The sequence below is a fragment of the Triticum aestivum genome, chromosome 1D (assembly GCF_018294505.1).
Source record: "Triticum aestivum cultivar Chinese Spring chromosome 1D, IWGSC CS RefSeq v2.1, whole genome shotgun sequence".
Taxonomy (NCBI): Eukaryota; Viridiplantae; Streptophyta; class Magnoliopsida; order Poales; family Poaceae; genus Triticum; species Triticum aestivum.
The window spans coordinates 7138091-7164700 of record NC_057796.1 but is presented as its reverse complement, the minus strand read 5'-3'; the positions used below and the strand labels follow the sequence as shown (position 1 = coordinate 7164700).

The 26610-nt window shown below is 49.5% G+C and overlaps 3 protein-coding genes across 3 annotated transcripts; all 3 read left to right on the top strand.

Moving 5' to 3' along the window:
- The first annotated feature begins 709 nt into the window (after positions 1 to 709).
- On the top strand, positions 710 to 2193 carry LOC123162278 (putative 12-oxophytodienoate reductase 5). Its single transcript, XM_044580077.1, has 2 exons — positions 710 to 1286; positions 1401 to 2193. Exons 1-2 carry the CDS (start codon positions 782 to 784, stop codon positions 1982 to 1984), a joined length of 1089 nt encoding a protein of 362 aa, XP_044436012.1. The 5' UTR covers positions 710 to 781; the 3' UTR covers positions 1985 to 2193.
- A 9652-nt stretch (positions 2194 to 11845) lies between these two features.
- LOC123162273 (G-type lectin S-receptor-like serine/threonine-protein kinase At2g19130) lies at positions 11846 to 14636 on the top strand. Its single transcript, XM_044580072.1, has one exon. It carries the CDS (start codon positions 11871 to 11873, stop codon positions 14385 to 14387), a length of 2517 nt encoding a protein of 838 aa, XP_044436007.1. The 5' UTR covers positions 11846 to 11870; the 3' UTR covers positions 14388 to 14636.
- Positions 14637 to 18842: 4206 nt separating this feature from the next.
- LOC123179830 (G-type lectin S-receptor-like serine/threonine-protein kinase At2g19130) lies at positions 18843 to 21533 on the top strand. The gene has a single exon (XM_044591722.1). The coding sequence runs from the start codon at positions 18857 to 18859 to the stop codon at positions 21395 to 21397; it is 2541 nt and encodes an 846-aa protein (XP_044447657.1). The 5' UTR covers positions 18843 to 18856; the 3' UTR covers positions 21398 to 21533.
- The last annotated feature ends 5077 nt before the right edge of the window (positions 21534 to 26610 follow it).

Below are 26610 nucleotides of genomic sequence, written 5' to 3'. Positions count from 1 at the left end.
GATTGCCAGAATTGAGATCCTCTAGTTCGCAAAGCGAACGCCAGAGAGTTTTTTTTCGTGTACTCGTTGTCTAGTTGTCTAAGCCAAGAGTCATACGTTTGCTGTGTACATTCTGAATTGTAGTAGGCTTAATGTAAGCCGAGTATTCGATAAATTACATTCGACTTATGCCAAAGAAATCTAGGCAATTTATAATTTTTCTGTAGTGGCCGAAGCGCTGACTGAGGTTCCTTATTAGAAACAGGATCGCAAAAATAATTTAGTTTTCATTGGCAACCGTAGACATCATCGTCCCAAAGCAGAGAAAGCCATGGGGCGATAGAGGAGCACTTATGATTCATTGCCGCTGTCTCTTTAGCAAGAGTCAAAAAGCACAGACCTTGATGCGTCGCTGTGAGCCTGTGACATGTGATCACTGAAATTGTTGCATCGTCGGTGGCAGAGAATTAGTAGAATATACTACTAGGATGGATGCCTCTCTGTTCCATGCTGCTTAGCTCACCTATGATGTATGTGACTGATCGATCCAGGCGGCTAAAGCGGCAGCCGGTTGCCTGCCATGTTCCTCACGTACTTTAATATTAGCAATAATGTCAGTATAACCATATCATATGGAGTAGTACATATCATATCACGTCATTGCATGCGAGAAAAAAATGTCTATAAAATGGATGTCCAGGCCCATCGGCTCCACTACACTCACTGAGTATCTTCTTCTTCCTCGTTCTTCAGATCGCATAAGCTAGCTGCCTCCTGCTGCCATTTTTTTTGCTCTTCAACAATGGAGCCTACCCCTCTCCTGACGCCGTACAAGATGGGCCAGCTCGACCTTGCCCACCGGATCGTCCTGGCCCCGCTCACCCGCCAGCGCTCCTACGGCAATGTGCCGCAGCCGCACGCCGCCGTGTACTACTCCCAGCGCGCCACCGTCGGCGGGCTTCTCATCACCGAGGCCACCGGCGTCTCCGACACGGCGCAGGGGTACCGCGATACACCGGGCGTGTGGACGGCGGAGCATGTCGAGGCATGGAAGCCCATCGTCGATGCAGTGCATGCCAAGGGCGCTCTCATCTTCTGCCAGATCTGGCACGTCGGCCGCGTGTCCACCTATGAGTACCAGCCCGGTGGTGCCGCGCCGCTGTCGTGCACGGACAAGGGGGTGGGCCCGCAGATGAGCTATGACGGGAGGCTGGAGGAGTTCGCGCCGCCGAGGAGGCTCAAGGTGGAGGAGATACCGGCCATCGTCGACGACTTCAGGAAGGCAGCTAGAAACGCCATCAACGCCGGTACGCTGTTGATATGCATGATTTTCTTAAAAATGATTAGTCAAACTTCTCCTTCTCAAAAATAATTTCCGGTGTATACATGTATTGCTCGATCTGATGTCAATGGCGTGGCAGGTTTTGACGGTGTGGAGATCCACGGGGCCAATGGGTACCTCATCGAGCAGTTCCTCAAGGACAGTGCGAATGACCGCACCGACAAGTATGGTGGCAGCATCGAGAACCGGAGCCGCTTTGCTCTCGAGGTGGTGGATGCCGTCGTGAAGGAGGTCGGTGGCCACCGTGTGGGCATCCGCCTCTCCCCCTTCACCGACTACATGGATTGCCACGACTCCGACCCGCATGCCCTCGCGCTCCACATGTCCACCAAGCTCAATGACTACAACATCCTCTATCTCCACATGGTCGAGCCGAGGATGGCCATCGTCGATGGACGGCGGGTGGTCCCGAAGCGCTTGCTGCCATACAGGGAGGCGTTCAAAGGTACATTTATGGCCAATGGTGGGTACGACCGCGAGGAAGGGGGCAAGGTGGTTGCCGAGGGGTACACTGATTTGGTCTCCTTCGGGCGGTCGTTCTTGGCGAACCCGGACCTGCCAAAGAGGTTCGAGATCGGTGCAGAGCTGAACAAGTACGATAGAATGACTTTCTACATCTCCGACCCCGTCGTCGGCTACGCCGACTACCCCTTCCTCGAGTAAAAGTTGATGGAGGTACTTTGTTCAGTGATGCAACTAATTGTACCACACATAATTAATTAAATGTATCGTGTAAGTGTTGTGTTTCATCCAAGAACAAACCATGTATTATTGCTGCTGCTAGCTTCAAATAAATAGTGCAATTGGGGTGACCCCACCCATTATGCACCTAAGGAGTGGTTCCAATCATTCGTTCGGAGAATATTACTACATGAAAGTGCACGTTCATTGTACGAAATAGTTGATTGAATTCTTGTCACACTCAGCTCGACTGATTCGGTCGGTGGTTAGCGTGGGATGCAGATTAGTTAATTTATCTTCTATATCTAAATAGGGCACCCAACTGGGTGATTTTCCTGCCTTCTTATGAAGCTACGTCACTCCCAATTATTATAGTCGTTGATTCAGTAAAGCTGAGAAGTGTGCAGCCGTCTGATCAATGGTTGAGCAAATTACTCAGAGCTGCCACCGCTAAGTGAAGATACCGTTTCGTTGTCAGCCTTACCGCTCGCTGTTTAGCTTTTTTTATCAGACACCTTAGCGCTCGCTGGTAAGCCTCGGCCTTGATGTTTTTGCTTGGGCTTTACACGTACGCTTAACTGGACACTAAAAGGCCATCGCAAGCCCATAGGTAGGTCCATCGTTCCACCCTTTCCTTTCATTGGCGACTGCCACGACCCCACACATTTATCATCTCCCTAATTAGCATTTAATAACTCCTTGGCGTTCGGTCACTCGAATTGAACCAGCGCGAGCGCTAATTAACACCCCGGTCGATTGATTTCCCATCAATCTCTCCATCTATATACTGTTGTCATTTCTTCTTCTCCTTCAAATAAATGGAGTAGTAATAGATAGGGTTGTTCTTCCAACAATAAGTATTCTAGGACTAGTTAGCGGTCTGTGGGAGACGCTGCCTCCGCCGTGCAGCCATCGCCAGCGACGTCGCCCTCATCTCCTACCTGGCCGTGTTTGGCAACTCCTTGATTCAGAGGACTCCGATGGAGGTACGTAGCGGCGGTGTGTGGCCGCGTTGGGATAGGGCATGTTCAGGGGCTGGAGGAGGGCATGAGCGACATTGGTGGCCACGCCGTCAAACATGTGACGTCCAGATTATGCAAAAGGAGGCGAGGAAGGTACACATAGGGGTGCTTCCCCCCCCCCCCCCTCCTATATATCTCTTCCACGGCGGGCACCAGCTACGCGTTCCGCTATAATTGAGATCAAGTGGATCGGGGCCACATCATCACAAGGTAAACGCCATCGTTTGCCATGACTGAAAATATTTCCGCTTTTATCTTTGTCTGATTGATGTTCTTGGTCTGCACTTCATCTTTCCCTCTCTTCTATGAATCGGCGGATGCCTTCAGATCTTCGCTACCCAACGGCTATGACTCCGCATCTAACCTCACCAGAATGGACGGGCAAGGAGCTGCAATGATCCCCTGCCAATCTTCTTCAAATTTTGTGTAGTGTAGTAAAATCGTGATCATATGCAATTTGAGAGTACCCGCAAAAAGATGCAATTTGAGAAGGTGTGATATCCATAATTGTTTTTTCTGAAGAACATGTGTTAAGAATTTTCGCCGTGGGATTTTGGACACGGAAAAAAGTGCATGGTTTAAACCATGTTTATCTTCATAGCAGGTTATCCAAAGTATTGTAGGTTTTAAACCATATTGACATATTGCAGGTCATCCAAAAGCCATGGCATTACAATAGGGGATCCAGCACATGGCTCACATGAGTATCAGATTTTGCATTTGTTTAAGGGCGTGTACATCTTGATCTCTTCTGGATTCAACAAGAAAAGAAAAAAAGGCATTGGCATTCAACAGTCTAGGGTCGTCAATTTATTTGATGTAAGATTGGTTATTATAAGATTTTTACATTATTGATTCTCAAGTCACCGGACCAAGTAATCCCAGGTTATGATGTTATTTTTTATTAACATCAATGTTTCAGTTGATGTTAATAAAATTATTCACTTTAGAGATATTTGGGAGAAGTATGCAAACAACATGTTTTTTTTCTATCATGATTGCAGAATCTGCATCCAAAAACTATTGCATTAAGTTTAATTTCTATATCTGACAAAAAGTATCGCAGTAGCATATACCTTTAATAAAAATTACACTGAAGCAACTAATAACTTCTGACTGACCCTGTTGCCATCTTCTCATGTATAAAAGTACACATGTTTCTCTCATCGGAATTTATGACATTCAATAACAGTGTATCAACTATTTTGTTGGAGATTGTAGTCAAAACATGCTATTTTGGGGTTTTCTCAAGATGGCATACATATGGTTTCCTCATGGTGTTTGAGCGTGACTTTGCTCCGTAACTAAGTTCATATATTTTTAGTCATTTCACATTTGTTGTTGTTCTGGGGAGTGACAAGTCGAAGACCTTCTTGACTGTATCGCCATTCATTGTAAGTAGAAGGGACCCTAAATCAAATGATGAATTTCATAGGGTATTTGTTTGTATGCTCAATAGAAAAGTGAATGGTATGGACAAGTTCAGAAGCTTTCGCAATGTACCCACTGTTTTATGCTTTCTTCTCCTTGCGTCGTCAAACTTTAATACATTGTCTCTTTAGGTAGTTTGGCATGAGAATATACCACGACATTGTTCAATCTTTTTGCTGTATACCGGTAAGAAAAATCACAACAAGTTCCCGCAGCAACGCGTGGGGTATCACCTAGTTCATCACAACCACACGGCAGGAGTAGTGAGCAATCCTTGAATTACTAAGAAAAAGGATCTCTAGCTTAATTCTTTCTGAGAAAAAAAATTGAGGGAGCAGTAACTTTGTGTGCATAATCCCTTATTCCCCTCCAAACACGACTCTAATATGCATCAACTTTGTTTCTCTCCAATAAAATGGTCCTATTAGGACTAAGAACTAGACACAGTCACAATGGTATGGTGTTTTTTCTTCTGTTTACGTATATGCGTGGAGTCACGTTGTAAGTAGATCATGGATCAATTTGAGTTTCAGGGAATCAATGCTTCAATTTGAATTCTAATCGAACCACCTTTGTGTTTCTCGATGTTGGAGCTGCCTCTCACAACCCATCTTCTTCGTTCCCTGCTGCCTCACACAACTCTCTTCTTCTCTCAAGAAGACACACTATGGAGAAACTCAGAAACACACACAAACGCACACATGTACCAAGGAAGAGGAACAAAATAGATTTGCCAGAGACACTCCCTTGATTACCCATAGTGGCTACAAGTTTTCTGGTAAGCCCTCACGGCCATCTAAATTACATGCATAACAAAACTAAATATGCAGATACATGAGTCAAGATTAGTGCTAACATTGGTAGCTCTAGTGCTGCTCCTCACCCTCCAAGAATAATAATCTCTACCTCTCAGCCTCCAAGAACCAGCGCGACGATCGGTCTTCTTTCCAGGGCCAACAATCCAAGTTGCCGCGCTCCAGGGGCTGTCGTTCACCGGCGACTATCAACAGATTTTCGGACCGAGGTTCCACCCAGATTTGGACCATCTTGGCGTCAATATGATTCAGGCCCTAGGCCAACACCTTACTTATGCATCTGAGAAGCCCACTTCAACACAGGGGGTGGCTGGCTGGCTCCCCCCCTCCCATGTTATGACCAAAAAACATTGCGTTTGTCAAACCAATTAAAAACAGATTGATGTATCCTGTTGGTATTTCTGTATTGCGAAACTGCCGTCGTCTCCAGGGGCGTTGAGTGTGGCAGGGTGGCATCCTGGCCGTTGAATGCGAACAAGCAGTCTGTAACGTACCTCTAGTAGCTGGATCAGATCTGAGGAAGGAGGAGGGAGGAGGTAGGGTAGGTAGTGGAGAAGGAGGTGATAATATTAGAGAGAGAGAGCAGCTCGTCCTGCCGTCCAGGTTCGGTTACATTCGATAGATCCTTACACACACACACACCATACACATATAGCCCCACAGACCAACCCCAACATGCCACGCAACTCACTCCTCGCTCGTCTCGTCATAGCCAATCCGTGTTGCACCCAAGGTTGTCCCCTCTGTGTCGTTGTTGCCTGGGCCCGTCGTTGCCTGGCGTGCAACGGGGCCAAGGCAACGACGGGTCCAACCAACAGCGACACAGAGGGGACAACCTTGAGTGCAACACAGATTGGCTGTGACGACATGAGCGAGGAGTGAGTTGCGTGGCGTGTTGGGGTTGGCCTGTGTGAATATATATGTATGGTGTGTGTGTGTGCATAAGGAACTATCCAATGTAACCGAAGCTGGACGGCGAGACGAGCTGCTCTCTCTCGAATATTATCCCCTCCTTCTCCTCTACCTACGCTGTCTCCTCAGCTTGATCCCCAAACGCTGATTGGTCTTCCTGCAGCAGTTCCTCGACCACATGCAACTGAACTGTGGGAGCACATTGGTGCCCTTGCCCCCATCTCTCCCCGCACTTGAAGCACAAACCACACACACACCTGTAATTGCGCAATGCGGCCACTCTGTCCTCGCCACGCACGGAGCACCCCTCTATCAGGTGCATTGGCTGCGTCCAGAGCACGACGGTCCTCGGCGGCTGCCGGTGGCGGCTGCAGCCAATGACATGCCAGTGGAGCACCCAAGGCTAGAAGAGGTTGAGCCACTTGTTGGGGGCGGCGGTGCTGGCTCCTGGCGCCTGTATTCCCGACACGGCAAGGCCTACAACAGCTCCTCCTGCAGACAAGACAAAGAGAAGGCAGCATCGAGGTCTTCTGGTTGATGTAACATGACACCGGCACGACATTCGTGCCGGAGTCCTTCAAGGAACTGCGTAGTAAAATAAACATAGTCGAATCCACAATTATGAGCTAGAATTTGGTGCATCAACTCTTTGAATTTATTCATGTACTCGCTCACACTCCCTCTCTGCTGCAGCAGTGTGTTAAATTGCCGGATGTGTGCCTGATACTGCTCACGACCAAATTTCTCACAGAGCCCCACACACAATGTCTCCCAAGTGAGCTGGGCGTTCTTCGCCTCCTGCAATTGCAGCCAACGGGCCGCATTGCCCGTGAAATGGAGTGTGGCCAAATGAACCCAGAGCTCGGGCTGTACTCCGTACACTTCGAAGTATTTCTCACATCGAGACCTCCAAAACTGAGGATTGTCTCTGTCGAACGGAGGAAAATCCATCTTAGCCAGCGCCCAACTGGCGTGCCCACCCTGCTGGTACACCCTACTCTCTACATCCTTGCTGTGCTCTACTAGATCCAGACCGGACTACATACGAGAGGGGCGGTGGGATGTAAACACACCGTTGACCGAAGGCAGTTCCAGGGTGGTGACCACCCTGTGAGCCAGCCCGCTGGCCCGTGGTGCCCCGGGCCGCCGGATGGAGTTGGAGGTGCCTTGAGCACCACCGCGTCACTGGCAGAGCCTGGATCTGGCTCTGCGGGCGCCACCAGAACGGGGTGGAGCGCGATACGCCCAACTTGCGAGCGCAACTCATCCACTTGCTGCTGGAGGTGAGTCACCGCCGGCCTCCAAAGCTCGAGGGAGGTTTGGATCGCGTCCAAACGCGCGTCCGTGGCCGTCCGGCTGTCGTTGACGGATTTGATGAGCGTCCCACGTTGTCACGTACATGAGTTGATCTAAACTTACGCTCCTAGATCTAAACTTGTCACGTACATGAGTCGATCTCTCCCACTCTCTCACGCACGCACATTTGATTTAGGGGATGGAAGCGGTTGCCTCCGCACTTACAATTACCGAAAAAGGTTTTCGCCCCGCTTTACAGATAAAGCAAACCACAACAGCCAAACGGTACAACAAGGTTCACCCACACACACACCAAGTCGCACAACATAGAGTACATAAGGTTCGGCTGAGGGCACAACTCAACAAGCCCTGAAAAGAGAAAAAGAAGGTGGGTCAACCGCAGCGGCAGTAGCAACAAAGAGACTAATCCGGCTCGGGTGGTGGAGGAGGAAGCGGCGGCCCAAGCGAATAGCTATCGAGCGAAGGTCGGCAATGATAGAGGTGATGGCGTCTCGGTCCTGGTGACGGCTAAGCGGCCGCCAGAACTGCAAGTAACCACACATTTTGAACACAGCATCAGTAGCACGTCGAAGATGGACCCGTTGAATGACAAGCTTATTTCGCACGGCCCAGAGCGTCCACGCGAGCACCCGAATGAGCAGCCACCTAATGTGGCGGCCTGTCAAGGGGGAGGCCTGAACCTCGGAGAGGAGATCGGGGAAGTTAGTGTGACACCAGTGACCACCGATGGCCTCTCGGAGGCAGCCCCATAGGAACTGGGCGGACACGCACGAGAAGAAGATGTGATTCGAGGTTTCTTCCGTCCCACATAGGGGGCAAATACCATCACCCGGACCCTGGCGCTTCACCACCTCCACGCCAGTGGGGAGCCGGCCACGGATCCATTGCCACATGAAGATTCTAATTTTGAGGGGCACGCGGATGGACCATATAGACTCGAGGACAGCCGGTCCAGGAGAGGGAGCAATGGCTCGGTGTAGGGACTTCGTGGAGAAGCGGCCAGAGGGCTCGAGACGCCAGGACAGATGGTCGTCGAGGGGATGTGCCAGGTCCGGCTCATGGAGAGCCACAACATCAAGGAGCTTGTGCCAAGCAGCAACCTCCGGTGTCCCAAATGGCCTTCGGAACGCGAGACGCCCTAAGTCAATAAGGGCCGACTCGACGGAGATCCTAGGTTCTACCGCAATGGAGAAGAGGTCAGGGAACCTGGCAGCGAAGGGAAGATCCCCAGCCCAGCGGTCGAACCAAAACATCGTGGATGTTCCAGTACCGACCATGATGGAGGTCCCAATGCGGAGGACCGGGAGGAGCTGAACGACCCGCACATACAATTCGATCATTCCAATTCTATTAGGGCAACTACTACATCACTACATGCTACAACTACATAGGTACATTCTCCACGTCTTTCACCCATCATATTCGTAGTAAGCTGAGACTTTGTGGATCCGAGGAGCCCATTTCAACACAAGGGGTAGGGGGGCGGTGCCCTCCCTCCTCTGTTCTGATTAAAAGTACTAGTCGCCAATCCGTGCATCTGCATGGGCTATTCATTTTCGGAACACATCAAGATATTAATTATTAGTATTGAAATCATTAAGTATTTGCCTACCGAATGGCGATCTGGTCGGAGACGGCATCCGGAATCCCGGGGAAGCGCTGTGCCTCGGCCACCGCCGCCAATACGTAGAATGCTAGACTCGGTTTGAGCTTCTTGCCGTTGATCTACTGGTCCTGTTAGTTCGCTAGGTTGCGGGCGTGGTCGTAGGTGAGGGTGGAGTTGATGGGTATGTGGCCAAGGTATCCGAGGCCACTCAGGAGCTGGTCGTAGTCCCCTGTGTAGGTGAGCGGCGTCAGCTGGCGTGGGAGAGTCGCCTCCTGGCCTGCGAAGCTGAAGAGTCCGTGGACGTTCTCGAAGGCGGTGAGATACAGGTTGTCCAACCTATAGTAGAGCTCCACCATGCACTTGCCGCTCACGCCGAGGAGATGGACCTTGTGCCAATACACAGGCGGCAGCCGCAACTGATGCTCCTCGAGGACGGAGTGCCCGGCGACGATGTACACCCTTGTCTGGTCCACGCCCTGCTCGAACATCTCCATGAAGGAGACATTGAATTAGTTAGTGGAACCGGCGGCATTGAACTACCCTTAAAGAAGAAAGAAAGTAAAAATAACTTAAAAACAAATGATGACAACAACTTGCACACAATATTAAAAAATGCACTTTTATATAAATGCAAGGATAAACATCTGGTAGTGCATTTCTTTCATACTCCAATATAGTTTTCAAACATACTGTGTAATACGTACATGCAGCATGCAGTCCAGTGGAGACACATCAGATCATGCATTCATCGTGCAGAAAAAGGTGGTTTGCAAAGCAATTTCGTATATAAACGGAGCTGCTTCTCGTTTAGTTTCGTTCTGCTTTATGCACCAACCTAAAATTTTCAAATCCAAACTCAAAATACATATGAAGATTTTTCTTTTTTATTTCTCCGTGTTTGAATTTGGATTCTATTTTTTAGACATTACAGACATCTGTCTTGCGAACATTAAAAAAGAGACATTTTAAAATCATTTAAATCTGCTTTTCGAAAGATGGGGGCATGTGATGAGTTTATTTTTTGAGTGAAGGGAGCATGTGATGAGTTTTTTTTAGGCAAGCATGTGATGAGTTTGAGCACTGGATGGAACTTTCTCCTCCGTACGTTCGGTTTCCCCATCATCTCGTCTCGTAGCTCGTGTCAGAGTTCGGGCGTTTAGCGCAGGTCGATGGTGACGCAGTCGCCCGAGACAGAGAACCTCGTCCACCTCTAGCTCCTCAACCTATACTTGCATTTCTTCCTGCCTGCATGCGATTAGTCGAACCACATCAGAATAAGTAAGTAGAATACCACTAGAATTTCTGCTGCTTCAATCTGATTCATATGGTCATGTTACTGCATAAGTCTGAATATTGGTCAACCAGTTGAATTTTGAAGAATGTAATTTATTTCTGTATCTGTAGTTGACATGTGCTGTTGGAAGTGACAGTAGAAATTTCCTCGCTACTGCCGCGGGCGCCAAAACAAAGCTCGCTTTTCCACTAACACATTCCACAAGGATTTTATCAGGTGTAAACCCATTAGTCGTGGCTTGGTCCTTGCGCGCTATGGCCAGTGTCTGGTTGCACGTGTCGCCCCACTTGTATGAGTGGCTGTAAAGGAATGTGCCGGGGAAGGATTCGTCGCCATGTGTTAGGAAATGTGGGCACTTGCTTCCAGAGGAAAGCACAATGCTTCTCACTTTGTATTGATTCTTGACATATATTTGCATCTGTAACCTTGTAAATGTTATCGCAAACAGTGACTGGCAACACACCCTGGTGTAATGGGAGCTACCGCGCGCTGTTGCATTTAAGTTGGTTTGTCCCTCATGAAGGGGCACCGGAGTTCCAGCCGACGCAGCCGGCGGTGGGTTCAGGACAGCTTCCTTGCTGCTCTGTGTGTTGCCATTTATCCAATTCCGCCAACCTGGGATGGTCCCATTGCAGGCCTAAGTTGAATTACAGTACTGAACATGTGAGTCTAATATGGGCACTAGTACCACCCCTTTTAGTTATTTTATCTCTTTTTTCTAGCTCACTCTTATGTGTTTTAATTTTGCCAGCTTTATTACCTTACGACATTTGTTGTATTTCTGTTTGTGGTCGCATTTTTTTACTGCTGGTCTTAGGTCTTGCTTTTGCTTTTGTAGTATTCGACCATCAAAGCAGATATTTCTAGGTTGGTTAGTAAAATGATTATTTTAAATTGCATATGGAAGATAACCCTAGAATATGTGTGGTACCTTTTCTGGTTTAGATCAATACGATGATCATTCAGTCCATTGTCTTGTTGGCTTACCTTTTGACAATTAGCATGCCGTGAGGGGTATGGTTAGCACTTTCCAGAGCTCACTAACATAGTGGAAGACTCAGCTTTCATGGTATGTTTGGTGGAAGCCCCATGATTGACTTGAGCATGGCCCACGGCAGCTTTTGTGGAAAGCTCATGGCTGACTTGACCAAAGTCCATGGCCAATTAGTGGAAGCCTCATGACTGACTTGGAAAGCATTATTGAAAGTCCTCCTTGGTGTGCTGGAGAGCTTGTAATCCCTGCCGACAAGCACATAGTTTTCATGAAAATATAGTGCCAGACTTGTATTATACGGAGAGATAGTGCTCCCAATCTAAATTAGGCCACTGCTGTCCTAATCTGTATTTGATTGGTCCCAAATGGATCGTGGTGACAGTTCAGTAATCAGTTCAACAACATGTTGCAGCCTATATATACATCCTCTTCTTGCTATTTCGAATAGCAGAGCAGAGCACATCCGCACTCTTCTCCATGCATCCCTTCTACATACTATTAGTACTTGGGCTTCTCCTCTTGCCCACATCTTGCTGCTCCTCATCTGCACCCGCAAATGATACTCTCGTGGCGGGCCGAGTGTTCACCGTCGGCGATAAGCTCGTCTCAAGAAACGGCAAGTTCGCGCTCGGCTTCTTCCAGCCAGCAGCAAGCACCATCAGTAAGTCGTCCAATAACAGTTGGTACCTTGGCATATGGTTCAATAAGATCCCAGTTTTCACTACTGTGTGGGTTGCTAATAGGGAGGAGCCCATCACCCACCCCAACATTAACTCAACACAGCTCAAGATCACAAGAGACGGCAATCTTGTCATTGTCGTAAAACATGCTAATGCTGGCACTGAATCCCTTGTTTGGTCCACTCACATGATCAATAGGACACAAACTAGCAACATAAACACCACCACCACTAGTGCCGCCGTTCTCTTGAACACTGGAAACCTTGCTGTCAAAGTCACAGATACCCCATCATCTGACCTACCGTTGTGGCAGAGCTTCGACTACCCAGCAGATGTTGTGCTTCCTGGCGCCAAGCTTGGCTGGAACAAGGTTACAGGTTTGAATCGCCATATCATCTCAAAGAAGAGCCTTATTGATCTGGGTCTTGGCTCATACAGCCTTGGACTAGACACAACCGGCCTCGCCATCCTCGAGCGTCGCAAAAACCCTGCTGTAGTGTTTTGGCATTGGGCATCCTCCAAAACGTTGTCAATGAGTATTATACCAGTGCTCAAGACGATTCTAGATATGGATCCACGGACTAGAGGCTTGATTAACCCAATATATGTTGACAATGACCAAGAGGAGTACTACATGTACACTTCGCCGGATGAATCACCATCTTCCACGTTTGTCTCACTAGATATCTCTGGTCTGATAAAGGTGAATGTGTGGTCACAGTCCAACCAGTCTTGGCAAACTGTATTTACCGAGCCTACTCACCCCTGCCTTCCGCCTGCTACTTGCGGACCTTTCACAGTCTGCAGTGGCAATCCACATCCATCCTGTGACTGCATGCAGAACTTCTCTCGGAAGTCACCGCAGGATTGGGAGTTTGAGGATCGAACAGGAGGATGCATCAGAAATACACCGTTACAATGTACTAGTGACAAAAACATCACAAGTTCAACGGACATGTTCCAGCCCATTTCTCAAGTTACATTGCCCTACAACCCACAAAGCATAGTTGCTGCCACTCAGAGCCAATGTGAAGAAGTTTGTCTCAGAACCTGCTCCTGCACAGCTTATTCCTATAACGCTAGCAGATGCTCTGTATGGAATGGGGACTTGCTTAGTGTGAGTCTGGATGATGGCGTTGTTTACACTTCTAAAGATATTCTTTATCTACGTCTTGCTGCCAAAGATTTCTTGCCAAGTTTGAGAAAAACCAAAAGAAAACCAAATGTTGGAATTGTTGCTGCCGCAAGCATTACTGGTATTGGGTTACTCGTTTTCATGTTGTTGTTACTGATTTGGAGGATCAAATTCAAGTCATGTGGTTTCCTGCCGATATACTACGGCAATCAAGATAGTGCTGGTGGAATTATAGCCTTTAGATACACTGATCTAGTTCGTGCTACTAAAAACTTCTCGGAAAAGCTGGGAGGAGGGGGTTTTGGTTCAGTATATAAGGGAGTGTTAAGTGACCCAAAGACTACTATAGCAGTCAAAAGGCTTGATGGTGCCCATCAAGGAGAGAAGCAGTTCAGGGCTGAGGTGAGCTCAGTTGGACTGATCCAACATATCAACCTAGTCAAATTGATTGGTTTCTGCTGCGAAGGTGATCACAGGTTACTTGTGTATGAACACATATTAAATGGGTCTCTTGATGGTCATCTATTTAAGAAGATAAATGATGTCGCTCATGTCCTAAACTGGAACACTAGATATCAAATAGCCCTAGGAGTTGCCAAAGGATTGTCCTACTTGCATCAGAGTTGTCACAAATGCATCATACACTGTGACATTAAACCGGGAAACATACTATTGGACGCATCATTTGCTCCCAAAGTTGCGGACTTTGGGTTGGCGGCATTTGTGGGAAGGGATTTTAGCCGAGTTTTGACCACGATCAGGGGAACTGCAGGTTATCTTGCCCCAGAGTGGCTTTGCGGAGTTGCAATCACACCAAAGATCGACGTTTACAGCTTCGGCATGGTACTGTTGGAAATCATATCAGGAAGGAGGAATTCCTCACTTGAAACATCATACTACACTAGCAGTAGCAGCAGTTACCACAATGCCGAATATTTCCCTGTGCAAGCCATCAGCAAGCTTCACGGTGGAGATGTAAAGAGTTTGGTGGATCCACAATTACATGGCGACTTCAATTTGGAAGAGGCTGAAAGAGTTTGCAAAGTTGCGTGCTGGTGCATCCAAGATAATGAGTTTGATAGGCCGACTATGGGTGAAGTGGTCCGGGTTCTCGAGGGTCTGCAGAAGATTGATATGCCCCCCATGCTAAGGCTACTTGCAGCTCTAACAGAGCACTGATGCTGCAACTTCAGTGTAATAATAATAATTCGTAGAGTAGCTCGCTTTGTTTCAGCATTTTATGTAAAGTTGTAATGTGGAGTAGAAGGAATAAAGGAAGGAGGCAACCTTGCAGTTGCAAACCATCCGCTATTTGCATTTTTGTTGGTAAGCAAGCATTGTAGCAAAATATGGTCGTGCTAGAAATTTTCTGTTGATGTGTCACTTGTAAGCTGCTTATATTCCCAAATCATCCAAGTAAATAAGTTTTCACAACCACCAGGAACAAAAAGATCATCTTCTCAGACAACTTATAGGAAATGATGCACTACATTCTGAGGTAAATTCCATTTCCTTTTTGTATCAATAAGATAAAATGTTACGTATTACATTTCTTCAGGTCTTGCTTTACATTTCTTCAAGCTTCAGGTCTTGTTACTGCTGCCATTCATCTGAACATTGCCTCCCAGAACCAAGCCGGCCCTGAACCTGCAGTCTATTGCCCAACCGAATTCGTCACTTGCGATTGGAGAGCTGAACAGACAGTAGTCTGGGATCTTGCTCCATCTGCTGCTGCTTATACATAGTCTAAGGATGGTTTCCCTGAACTCTCGTTCGAAGCCGTCCATCTTGAACGATTTGCCAACGGACACGGTCCGTTTCGCCATCTTCGAGATACAACCATGACTGCTTGCGATATCCCAGCAACAGTTCTCGAGTGTCTGTTTGTTGCAGGGAAAGAAAGAAAAAGGGAGCATGTCAAACATGTCTGGGAAATGCCAGAATGCTCAAACTTAAATGCCCTTGAAGCTGCGCAAAAGTATGTCTGCCTAGTTGCAGCTATAACGTTTCTGTGATAGCACGGACTATGGCTGAAGAGGAAAACAATCTCGAAATAAGCTTTCACCCTGCTTTATATATAAAGCACCAACAAACAGAGCACATTGCTGAGCGATACAATATAGTGGGGAGACCCACTGACATTGGCGCTTATCGATCATCTTACAAACCTGATTCCACATTAGCTTGAGATCCTGGAGCAACTTTAACGCTAATATAATAAAAAAATCTAATTGGCCAATTCCAGACGTCAGATGGGGAGCAGCTTCAACATAAAGGAGACAATATATGAGAAAACTTACAATTCGATTGAGCGACAGCTTCAGATGTTCTCCTTCTCCCATATTTTCTAGTCATGGATTATTTTTGAGTGACATCGGTTCCTTCTTTGCCTGGTCAGTTGTGCTTTGTGCTTCAATCCACAGTTTACAACTGATCCTACCAAAGAAGGTTTAAAAAAGTATAGTTTGTAGTGACTAAAACACACATGCGTTGCTAACCTAATAAAAAATCTAAAGGTTAACGAAACTTGCGTCCAATCAACATAAATTAAAACATTATATGCACCTATGGACAAGAGCACTTCAAGTCAAATTAAATTAGGATAAATATATTAAAATAGTAAGTTTTAAATACCTTGAAGGAAAATAAATACTTTCCAAAGGCGGCCAATACAATAAAACAAAAGGATTATCGTCATGAGTTAGCAAAGTCAATCAACTAAAGGCATGGATCTCGTAGTCTTCAAGAGAAAAGCATCATCTTTCTCCCTATTATTGCACTTGATTCTATTACAGAAATAAACGCAACTGTTCAGGGACATGTTATTTTTTAGGCAAATGCCATCATGCCTGGCTACATTAACTCAAATGATGGCGAGGGTGAGAGGAGGGAGAAGAATGTGGCCACAATGAGAGTGCGGCAGAGGTAGAAATCGCCGACATAGGCTTTTGTAGAGGAGATGGAGCCCCGTCGCTAGGGAAGGTAAGAGCATGTACATCGGCGATGTCCTATACATACATACATACATACATACATACATACATACACAGCTGTTAGGTAGGCCCTAGTAAGCCCAACCCAGCAAACCATCTCATTATGGCCGCGTATGTGGCCGGCCTAGTTACTCGCTTGTCCCCTACTTCCTGTTTTTTTTTCATTTGGTTTCCCAAGTTTCGCTCGTTTTTTGGCCCTGTTCGGTTCATTTTCGGTTTAGCATAGTTTTCCATAATTGTTTGGCTTTCCTTTTCTTCATTATTTTTTTATTTTTTTCTTTCTTCTTCTCATTTTTACCGGTTCTTTTGAATTTTGCCAGTCCTTTTGTTTCTTTTCCCCTTATTTCCCTTTGCAATCTTTTTACTATGTTTCTTTCTTTGTACACATGATCTTTTTTTTCTTCTAAATACATGTCAAACATTTTGAAATACACAATGAATATGTTCAAATACTGATTTTTTAAATACTTGATAATTTTTTAATATGTGATGAATATGATTTAAAAACATGTGATTAACACTTCCAGTACGTGATGATAGAGCATGTTGGAGTTGTGTCGAATATTGTGTACAAGGTAGAATACGAGATGCACATTATCTAAAATACAGAATGAACATGTGAACACTTTTCATTTTGCTACAATATGTTTTTCATTTTGGAATAATTCTTTTAGGTATCATTTCTAACCATTTAGAAAATATATTTTTCTTAGTTAGTTATACTATTTTTGTATTATATATTCCACATTTCACACTTTTCTTCAAATCTGATAAATAAAAATTAATGGAGAAAAAAATTAACGAGGTGGTGCGGGATAAGCCGACACTTTGGGCATGAATTGATACTCATGAAGCAATGAAAGCCGGTAAGGGCAGCCCGGATAAACTGCAAAATAGAGTAAAATCATGGGAAGACCAGAGGCACCCTGACCAGGCTTTATGAAAATACATGTGGACGCGGCCACGAGAAGAAATCAGGTGAGGGGTTCGGCAGCGGCTGTATGCCGAGATGAAGGAAACTATATGGGTAGCTCCTCACTGGTAATTTATGGCATAAATGACGCAGCAACACTAGAAGCTATTGCGTGTCGAGAGGCATTATCTCTAGCAGAGGATCTCATGATTCAAAACAGATTGTTAAGAATATATAGACAAAGGAAGTTTGGGAGCTTATGAGAACATCATTAGGGAGATTAATAGGAGGTCTCAAATGTTTAATTGTACTTTTTTCTTTGGAGGCCGAGCTGCTAATAGGGACACCGTTAAGTTAGCCAAGTTCTCGCATTCACTCGATCAGAGGTGACACGTGTGGTTGGTCCAACCCCATGATCCATTTTGTATCCCACAATATGTGGATTTTGAGCAATAAAAACTTGGTGATACCCTAAAAAAAGAAGTAAAAACATCGCCTCCCCTAAAAAAAAAAGTCAAAAAATTTCCTATAGTGGGGCGCGCCCTACGCGAGGGATAGGAGGCCTCCTTCTCCGACCCCTCCGGCGTCGCCTCATAGCCTCGCCGCCGCGGCAGTCGGAGAAGAGTGTAACAGCGAGCGATATTGGGTCTGCAGGCGGGCGTCGTGCGTGGTGGGAGGATGGGGAGCGACGCGCCACCGACTGGCCGGCCCTGACCCGACCCGGCCCTCCTCAGCTTCCGCTTCGGCGCCGGCAAGCTCGAGGGCCTCGCCGACCGCTTTCGCCTCTGCAGTTTCGCGCATCTGCATTTCTTCCTACTCTACTGTACGTAATTAGTTGAACCACATCAGACTAGTTACTTCAGGCTCGATTCATACGGTGGTCATGCTACCGCACAAGTCTGAACCTTGGTCAACTAGTTGCATTTTCAAGAATGCTACGTACGAGTATTTCTTTCTCTAGTTGAAGTTGACTTGTGCTGTTAGAAGCGACGGCAGAAATTTCGAAAATGCAGCTCTCTTTTCCATTAGCATATTGTTCGCATTTGTAGCATTCGACCACTGAAGCAAATCTTTGTGGGTTGGTTTAGGTCAAAATGCCATGATCATTTAGGCCACTGCCTTGTTGACAGTCAGCATGCCATGAGGAAATATTTGTGGGTTAGCACTCCCCAGAGCTCACTGTCCTAGTGCAAGATTCCAAGAGCACAGCAGCTTTCCTGTGACGCTCGGTGGAAGACCCATGATTGACTTGCCCATGGCCCACGGCAGCCATTGTGGAAGCCTAATTCATGGCTGACTTGACCTCTACGGTCCATGGCCACTTATTAGTAGTGGTGGAAAGCATCATCTGAAGTCCACTTTGGTGTGCCCTGCCGACTAGCACACAGCCTCATCTGAATTGGGCCGCTGCTGTCCTAGTCTGAATTTAGTTGGTCCCAAATGGATCGTACTCCGCATGAGACAGTCAGCTGCACATGCCTTCCTAATCTAAATTTGATTTGTCCCGGCCTATTTATGCATCCTCTTCTTCCAGTGAATAGGAGTGGAGCACATTCACATTCACACCCCTCGAATTGGGCCAGTGCTGTCCTAGTCTGAATTTCATTGGTCCCAATAGATCCTAGTGACATTCCGCGTGAGACAGTCAGCTGAGCATATCATGGCTTCCTGTGCCAGTCTATATATACATCCTTTTCTTCCTTCTTCGAATAGCAGAGCAGAGCACATTCATACTCTTCCCCATGCCTCTCCTCTACATATTAGTTCTTGGGCTTCTCCTCTCACACACTCCACGCTGCTGCTCTTCAGCAACTGCGAGAGATACCCTCACTGAAGGCCAAGTGCTTGCCGTCGGCGACAAGCTCGTCTCGACGAACGGCAAGTTTGTGCTCGGCTTCTTCCAGCCAGCAGCGAGCACCGTTGGTAAGTCCCAGAACTCCACCAGCTCCAGCTGGTACCTTGGCATATGGTTCAATAAGATCCCGGTTTTTACTGTTGTGTGGGTTGCTAATCGGGAGAAGCCCATCACCCACCTCAACATGAACTCAACAAAGCTCAAGTTCTCAAGTGATGGCAATCTTGTCATTGTCACAAACCATGCTGATGCCGTCACTGAATCCCTTGTTTGGTCCACTCACATTGTGAATAGGACACAATCCAGTAGCGTAAACACCACCACCTCTAGTGTCGTTGTTCTCTTGAACAGTGGAAACCTTGCCCTCAAAGTCACAGATAGCCCATCATCTGACTTACGGCTGTGGCAGAGCTTCGACTACCCAACAGATGTCGGGCTTCCTGGCGCCAAGTTGGGCCGGAACAAGGTCACTGGTTTCAGTCGCCGGTTCATATCAAAAAAGAGCCTCATTGATCTGGGTCTTGGCTCATACAGCATGGAAGTAGAAGACATCAGCGGGATCGTCCTCAAGCGCCGCAACAACCCCGTGGTAAAGTATCTGATTTATGCAACCTCGGGATCATCATCTTTGATACCAATGCTCAAGTCACTTCTAGATTTACATCCTCGGACCAAAGGTTTGTTTAACCTAACATATGTCAATAACAACCAGGAGGAGTACTACACATACACTTTACTGCATGAATCATCGTCTTCCATATTTGTCTCACTAGACATCTCTGGTCAGGTTAAGCTGAATATTTGGTCACAAGCCAACCAGTCTTGGCAAACCATATATTCCGAGCCTGCCGATCCCTGCAGCCCGCCTGCCACGTGCGGACCTTTCACGGTCTGCAACGGCAATGCGCGTCCATCCTGTGTCTGTATGGAGAGCTTCTCCCATAAGTCATGGCATGATTGGCTGTTTGAGGATCGAACAGGAGGGTGCATTAGAAACACACCGTTACATTGCAGCACTAGTGGTAACAACAAAAACATGACAAGTTCAACAGACATGTTCCACCCCATTGCTCGAGTTGCATTGCCCTACAACCCACAAATTATAGGCTTTGCTACCACTCAGAGCAAATGCGAAGAAGCATGTCTCGGTTCTTGCTCCTGCACTGCTTATTCCTATAACAATAGCAGATGCTCTGCCTGGCATGGGGAATTGCTTAGTGTAAATCTGAATGATGGCATTGAAAATAATTCTGAAGATGTTCTTTACCTTCGCCTTGCTGCCAAAGATTTGCTACCAGGTTCCAGAAAAAAGAAAAGAAAACCAAAGGTCGGAGTTGTTACTATTGTAAGTATTATTGGTTTTGGGTTAATAATGGTCATGCTGCTGTTACTGATTTGGAGGAACAAATTCAAGTGGTGTGGTTTGCCTATGTATGACAATCCGGGTAGTGCTGGTGGAATTGTAGCCTTCAGATACACCGACTTGGTTCGTGCTACTAAAAGCTTCTCAAAAAAGCTTGGAGGAGGTGGTTTTGGTTCTGTATACAAAGGTGTCTTAAATGACTCGACTAGTATAGCAGTGAAAAGGCTAGATGGTGCACGTCAAGGAGAGAAGCAATTCAGGGCCGAGGTGAGCTCAATTGGACTGATCCAACACATAAACCTAGTGAAATTGATTGGTTTCTGCTGCGAAGGTGATCACAGATTACTTGTGTACGAACACATGTTAAATGGGTCTCTTGATGGTCATCTATTTAAGAAGAGCAATGCAAATGTTGTCATCCTAAGTTGGAACATCAGATATCAGATAGCCCTAGGAGTTGCTAGAGGATTGTCCTACTTGCATCAGGGCTGTCGCAAGTGCATCATACACTGCGATATTAAGCCAGAGAACATACTTCTGGATGCATCATTTGTTCCTAAAGTTGCAGACTTTGGGTTGGCAGCGTTTGTGGGAAGGGATTTCAGCCGAATTCTAACTTCATTCAGAGGAACTGTGGGTTATCTTGCCCCAGAGTGGCTTACTGGAGTGGCGATCACACCGAAAGTCGACGTTTACGGCTTCGGCATGGTGCTATTTGAAATCATATCAGGAAGGAGGAATTCCTCACCTGAAACATCGGACAACACTAGCAGCAAAAATAGTGACCAGAATATTGAATACTTTCCTGTCCAAGCCATCAGCAAGCTTCACGGTGGAGATTTGAAGAGTTTGGTTGATCCACAGTTACATGGTGTGTTCAGTTTGGAAGAGGCTGAAAGGGTTTGCAAAGTTGCATGTTGGTGCATCCAAGATAATGAGTTCGATCGGCCAACAATGGGTGAAGTTGTCCGGGTTCTCGAGGGTCAACAGGACATTGATGTTCCTCCAATGCCAAGATTGCTTGCAGCTATAACGGAACAATCTGGTGCTGCAACTTCAATGTAATAATAATTTCCAGCCCAATATAATCTTTCTTAATTTCAGCAATTTTCTTAAAAGTTGAAATGTGGAGTGGAAGGAATAAAAGGATGGCAAGCTTGCAGCAGCTAATTAGCTGTCTCTTTGTATTTAGGTGTTTTAATGTCAATTATGTATGGTAAGCAGTCATTGCAGCAAGAGATACAAATATGTGTATGGTTTGTTGAGAGCCAGGCTGGGAACTTGAGAATATCTAATTGCAGTGTAGGAATAGGTTACTATTAGCATGCTTAGGCAAGATACCAGCTATAGTTTAAATAATTGTTTTCAAGTTGTACCTAATCAAAATGCAGCAGTTTCTGTAGTTCTGCAAGTAGGCACTACCAGAAAAACTTGGTTTGCCGACGGCCAAATCTATGCCGACGGCACCCGTCGGCATAAATGGAGCTATGCCGACGGCCAAGGGCAGGCCGTAGGCGTAGAAAAGCCGTCGGCATAAATCCATATATGCCGACGGGGCCGTCGGCATATATGAGGCCGTCGGGACCGCTCGAGGTACGCCTACGGGGCCCGTCGGCATAGCCCTTGCCCAGATACAAGGTCAGCGCTGACCGTTTGACGACGTTGAGCCTACGCCGACGGGTGGTAACGGCGGCCGTCGGCATACCCGTGCCAGCCCTATGCCGCCGTCGGCATAGACCTGGCCCATACCCCTCTGCCACGTCATCGATCCGTGTTCTATGCCACGTCATCGATCCGTGGGACTGCACCTCCGTGTGTGCACAGATATGCCGACGGCCTAGCCGTCGGCATACATTTATTTAGTTTTATTTTAAATTTCTCTTTATACTACCTATGGCAAATATATGCCTACGGTATAGCCGTCGGCATAGGCCCCTCTGCGACGTCATCGATCCTCTCCGTGTTGTCCGATGTATGAGGGCCCGGTGCGACGCCCGGGTGGCATTGCTACCCCCCAGGGCCCGGTGCCGCCTCTTGGGACATGCCACCACACCACCCCGATGTATGAGGGCCCGGTGCCGCCTCTTGGGACATGCCACCACACCACCCCGCATGTATGAGGGCCCGGTGCGACGCTCGGGTGGCATTGCTACCCCCCAGGGCCCCCGTCCCGCCTAACCCTGTAGCGTTTGACCATGGGATCTAGCCCTTTGACTTTGCACGGATGGGCTTTGAGCACTGGACCTATCCACCCGGTTGTCTTAGGTCAGTCCATAGGAACACTTTGGAGCAACATCCGGGCCAGCCCCACGGCAAGATCCCCTCCGTGTAGACCCGACGCGCCCGTTTCCCCCCTCCAAGTGCCGGCGGCGTCGCCGTCCGTGAGGGGGGGCACACCCCGGAGACGCGTGCCGCCTCTTGGGACATGCCACCACAGCACCCCGCATGTATGAGGGCCCGGTGCGACGCTCGGGTGGCATTGCTACCCCCCAGGGCCCCCGTCCCGCCTAACCCTGTAGCGTTTGACCACGGGATCTAGCCCTTTGACTTTGCACGGACAGGCTTTGAGCAGTGGACCTATCCACCCGGTTGTGTTAGGTAAGCCCATAGGAACACTTAGGAGCAACATCCGGGCCAGACCCACAGCAAGATCCCCTCCGTGTAGACCCGACGCGTCCGTTTCCCCCCTCCAGGTGCCGGCGGCGCCGCCGTCCGTGGGGGGGGGGGGCACACCCCGGAGACGCGTGCCAGGCGTTTGCACCCGCCACAACACTTCCAGACTTGTGAGAGGCCGCCTACGCAAGATTTGGCGGCATGCTAGCCCCCGGAGGCCGCCGGCCACAGTCGTAGACACGCGAAGAGCAATCCGCATAGAGGGAATTGTTCAGATACTACTCCATCACGAACAATTATGAAAAATTACCATCAGTCCTAAAGCACATGTGCCCGCGTCGTGTAAAAAACTCATGATTCAATCGCGCTCCGAGTATTTTATAATATTCACGCCGCATCGTTACCGCAGAACGTCTACTAATGTGTCATCGCCGTTCGTGAGGGGGGGCACACCCCGGAGACACGTGCCGCCTCTTGGGACATGCCACCACACCACCCCGCATGTATGAGGGCCCGGTGCGACGCTCGGGTGGCATTGCTACCCCCCAGGGCCCCAGTCCCGCCTAACCCTGTAGCGTTTGACCACAAGATCTAGCCCTTTGACTTTGCACGGACGGGCTTTGAGCAGTGGACCTATCCACCCGGTTGTGTTAGGTAAGCCCATAGGAACACTTAGGAGCAACATCCGGGCCAGACCCACGGCAAGATCCCCTCCGTGTAGACCCGACGCGTCCGTTTCCCCCTCCAGGTGCCGGCGGCGGCGCCGTCCGTGAGGGGGGCACACCCCGGAGACGCGTGCCCCCTCTTGGGACATGCCACCACACCACCCCGCATGTATGAGGGCCCGGTGCGACGCTCGGGTGGCATTGCTACCCCCAGGGCCCCCGTCCCGCCTAACCCTGTAGCGTTTGACCACGGGATCTAGCCCTTTGACTTTGCACGGACGGGCTTTGAGCAGTGGACCTATCCACCCGGTTGTGTTAGGTCAGTCCATAAGAACACTTTGGAGCAACATCCGGGCCAGACCCACGGCAAGATCCCCTCCGTGTAGACCCGACGCGCCCGTTTCCCCCCTCCAGGTGCCGGCGGCGGCGCCGTCCGTGAGGGGAGGCACACCCCGGAGACGCGTGCCGCCTCTTGGGACATGCCACCACACCACCCCGCATGTATGAGGGCCCGGTGCGACGCTCGGGTGGCATTGCTACCCCCCAGGGCCCCCGTCCTGCCTAACCCTGTAGCGTTTGACCACGGGATCTAGCTATTTGACTTTGCACGGACGGGCTTTGAGCAGCGGACCTATCCACCTGGTTGTGTTAGGTCAGTCCATAAGAACACTTTGGAGGCACATCCGGGCCAGACCCACGGCAAGATCCCCTCCGTGTAGACCCGACGCGTCCGTTTCCGCCTCCTGGTGCCGGCGGCGGCGCCGTCCGTGAGGGGGGGGGCACACCCCGGAGACGCGTGCCGCCTCTTGGGACACGCCACCACACCACCCCGCATGTATGAGGCCCGGTGCGACGCTCGGGTGGCATTGCTACCCCCCAGGGCCCCCGTCCCGCCTAACCCTGTAGCGTTTGACCACGGGATCTAGCCCTTTGACTTTGCACGGACGGGCTTTGAGCAGTGGACCTATCCACCCGGTTGTGTTAGGTCAGTCCATAAGAACACTTTGGAGCAACATCCGGGCCAGACCCACAGCAAGATCTCCTCCGTGTAGACCCGACGCGTCCGTTTCCCCCCTCCAAGTGCCGGGGGCGGCGCCGTCCGTGAGGGGGGGCACACCCCGGAGACGCGTGCCGCCTCTTGGGACATGCCACCACACCACCCCGCATGTATGAGGGCCCGGTGCGACGCTCGGGTGGCATTGCTACCCCCCAGGGCCCCCGTCCCGCCTAGCCCTGTAGCATTTGACCACGGGATCTAGCCCTTTGACTTTGCACGGACGGGCTTTGAGCAGTGGACCTATCCACCCGGTTGTGGTAGGTCAGCCCATAGGAACACTTTGGAGCAACATCCGGGCCAGACCCACGGCAAGATCCCCTCCGTGTAGACCCGACGCGTCCGTTTCCCCCACCAGGTGCCGGCGGCGGCGCCGTCCGTGAGGGGGGGCACACCCCGGAGACGCGTGCCACCTCTTGGGACATGCCACCACACCACCCCGCATGTATGAGGGCCCGGTGCGACGCTCGGGTGGCATTGCTACCCCAGGGCCCCCGTCCCGCCTAACCCTGTAGCGTTTGACCACGGGATTTAGCCCTTTGACTTTGCACGGACAGGCTTTGAGCAGTGGACCTATCCACCCGGTTGTGTTAGGTAAGCCCATAGGAACACTTAGGAGCAACATCCGGGCCAGACCCACAGCAAGATCCCCTCCGTGTAGACCCGACGCGTCCGTTTCCCCCCTCCAGGTGCCGGCGGCGCCGCCGTCCGTGGGGGGGGGGGGGGCACACCCCGGAGACGCGTGCCAGGTGTTTGCACCCGCCACAACACTTCCAGACTTGTGAGAGGCCGCCTACGCAAGATTTGGCGGCATGCTAGCCCCCGGAGGCCGCCGGCCACAGTCGTAGACACGCGAAGAGCAATCCGCATAGAGGGAATTGTTCAGATACTACTCCATCACGAACAATTATGAAAAATTACCATCAGTCCTAAAGCACATGTGCCCGCGTCGTGTAAAAAACTCATGATTTAATCGCGCTCCGAGTATTTTATAATATTCATGCCGCATCGTTACCGCAGAACGTCTACTAATGTGTCATCGCCGTTCGTGAGGGGGGCACACCCCGGAGACACGTGCCGCCTCTTGGGACATGCCACCACACCACCCCGCATGTATGAGGGCCCGGTGCGACGCTCGGGTGGCATTGCTACCCCCCAGGGCCCCCGTCCCGCCTAACCCTGTAGCGTTTGACCACGGGATCTAGCCCTTTGACTTTGCACGGACGGGCTTTGAGCAGTGGACCTATCCACCCGGTTGTGTTAGGTAAGCCCATAGGAACACTTAGGAGCAACATCCGGGCCAGACCCACGGCAAGATCCCCTCCGTGTAGACCCGACGCGTCCGTTTCCCCCCTCCAGGTGCCGGCGGCGGCGCCGTCCGTGAGGGGGGGCACACCCCGGAGACGCGTGCCCCCTCTTGGGACATGCCACCACACCACTCCGCATGTATGAGGGCCCGGTGCGACGCTCGGGTGGCATTGCTACCCCCAGGGCCCCCGTCCCACCTAACCCTGTAGCGTTTGACCACGGGATCTAGCCCTTTGACTTTGCACGGACGGGATTTGAGCAGTGGACCTATCCACCCGGTTGTGTTAGGTCAGTCCATAAGAACACTTTGGAGCAACATCCGGGCCAGACCCACGGCAAGATCCCCTCCGTGTAGACCCGACGCGCCCGTTTCCCCCCTCCAGGTGCCGGCGGCGGCGCCGTCCGTGAGGGGGGCACACCCCGGAGACGCGTGCCGCCTCTTGGGACATGCCACCACACCACCCCGCATGTATGAGGGCCCGGTGCGACGCTCGGGTGGCATTGCTACCCCCCAGGGCCCCCGTCCTGCCTAACCCTGTAGCGTTTGACCACGGGATCTAGCTATTTGACTTTGCACGGACGGGCTTTGAGCAGCGGACCTATCCACCTGGTTGTGTTAGGTCAGTCCATAAGAACAC

What these genes read in the sequence shown, in the direction of transcription:
- LOC123162278 (XM_044580077.1), top strand. Translation starts at nt 782, where the DNA reads ATGGAGCCTACCCCTCTCCTGACGCCGTACAAGATGGGCCAGCTCGAC. An exon ending in TAGAAACGCCATCAACGCCG is followed by an intron (nt 1,287 to 1,400) that starts GTACGCTGTTGA and finishes ATGGCGTGGCAG; the next exon opens with GTTTTGACGGTGTGGAGATC.
- LOC123162273 (XM_044580072.1), top strand. Translation starts at nt 11,871, where the DNA reads ATGCATCCCTTCTACATACTATTAGTACTTGGGCTTCTCCTCTTGCCC.
- LOC123179830 (XM_044591722.1), top strand. Translation starts at nt 18,857, where the DNA reads ATGCCTCTCCTCTACATATTAGTTCTTGGGCTTCTCCTCTCACACACT.